Raw genomic sequence first — 1114 nt, forward strand, 5'->3', positions numbered from 1 at the left:
TCGTAGTGGGTGAGGACCCCCACCACGTCCAGGTGGCCCGGGGCGACCCCGTCCCGCTCCATCCTCACCCTGCACACCGGCCCCTCCAGCCCGCCCAGCGGCCAGGGGTGCGCGCTGGAGCGGGGCCGGCCCTCCTCGGCCATTCCCTGCGGGCATTTGGCTCCTGGCTCGGGGAAGAGGCGAGTGGCCCTCCTGGGTCTCCCCGCCCAGCTGGGTCCGGCTGGTTCCTGCAAACTCGCATTTTCCCTATTTCTCCCCTCTGCTTCCAGCTCCTCTGGGCTCAGGGAATTCCTCTCCCCCTTCCTGGGCAGCGCTGCAAGGGGAGGGAGCAGCACCAGGCACAGCAGGAACACCCCGAGAGCAGCCCTCATGGTCCCACCTCAGCTGTTCCCAGCTCTGCATCCCAAACTCTCCCAGGGAGGGAGGACTCTCCCTTTTAACCACGGGTGGCCTTGAGTGGCCCAACACACCTCCCGTGGGCAGCCCCGGGGCCTGTCCTGCCCGAGGGGAGGCTGCAAAGGACCTTTCTTTGTTCTATTTTTGGGTTTGCAGCTCGTTTTGGAAACGGGAAAAAAATGCAAAGCTCTTCCCCCGCTCGTGGGGACACACGGCCTTGACTTGGGATGTTTTCTAAAGGAGGGTGGATGTCTGGGCTTGGATCCTCACGGGGACTGGCACATCCCATCCCATCAACACCAGGAGAGAGGGATGAGCCAGACTGGGAGGAGGGGGACAGACACAGATAATGGACAGAAACTAAGTAAATGTATGGAAAGCATTCCGTCCTGGCTGGAAAACCTCCCCCTCGGCTGGTACCTCACACCCTGCAGCTCGGAGAGGCCACCCTTGGAAGGAGCTTCGTCCTGGGAATGAGGATTATGAGGGGCAGCAGCAGCCTGGGGACTTGGAACTCTTCCCTCAGAGGGAAATTATTTTCCCTCCATGAGATGCCAATCCTCCCTGGAACAGCTGGAATTCCAGTGCCTAAAGGGGCTCCAGGAGAGCTGGAGAGGGACTTGGGACAAGGGATGGAGGGACAGGACAAGGGGAATGGCTTCCCAGTGCCAGAGGGCAGGGTTAGATGGGATATTGGGAAGGAATTGTTGGCTGTGAG

General features: G+C 60.9%; 2 protein-coding genes across 2 annotated transcripts in view; both read right to left on the reverse strand.

The window, feature by feature from the left end:
- Positions 1–489, reverse strand: part of AMH (anti-Mullerian hormone) — a 4730-nt gene extending 4241 nt beyond the window's left edge. Inside the window, exon 1 of the mRNA XM_029965655.1 lies at positions 8–489. Coding sequence (XP_029821515.1) covers positions 8–371 — 364 coding nt within the window. The 5' untranslated portion in view covers positions 372–489. The remainder of the gene's footprint in view (positions 1–7) is intronic.
- Positions 490–630: 141 nt separating this feature from the next.
- SF3A2 (splicing factor 3a subunit 2) overlaps positions 631–1114 on the reverse strand; it is a 7109-nt gene continuing 6625 nt past the window's right edge. The window contains exons 7-8 of the mRNA XM_029965656.1: positions 817–863; positions 631–718 (exon numbers count right to left, since the gene is read on the reverse strand). Coding sequence (XP_029821516.1) covers positions 631–718; positions 817–863 — 135 coding nt within the window. The remainder of the gene's footprint in view (positions 719–816; positions 864–1114) is intronic.

Source organism: Manacus vitellinus, unplaced genomic scaffold (assembly GCF_001715985.3).
Source record: "Manacus vitellinus isolate BGI_N305 unplaced genomic scaffold, ASM171598v3 scaffold_114_pilon, whole genome shotgun sequence".
Lineage (NCBI taxonomy): Eukaryota > Metazoa > Chordata > Aves > Passeriformes > Pipridae > Manacus > Manacus vitellinus.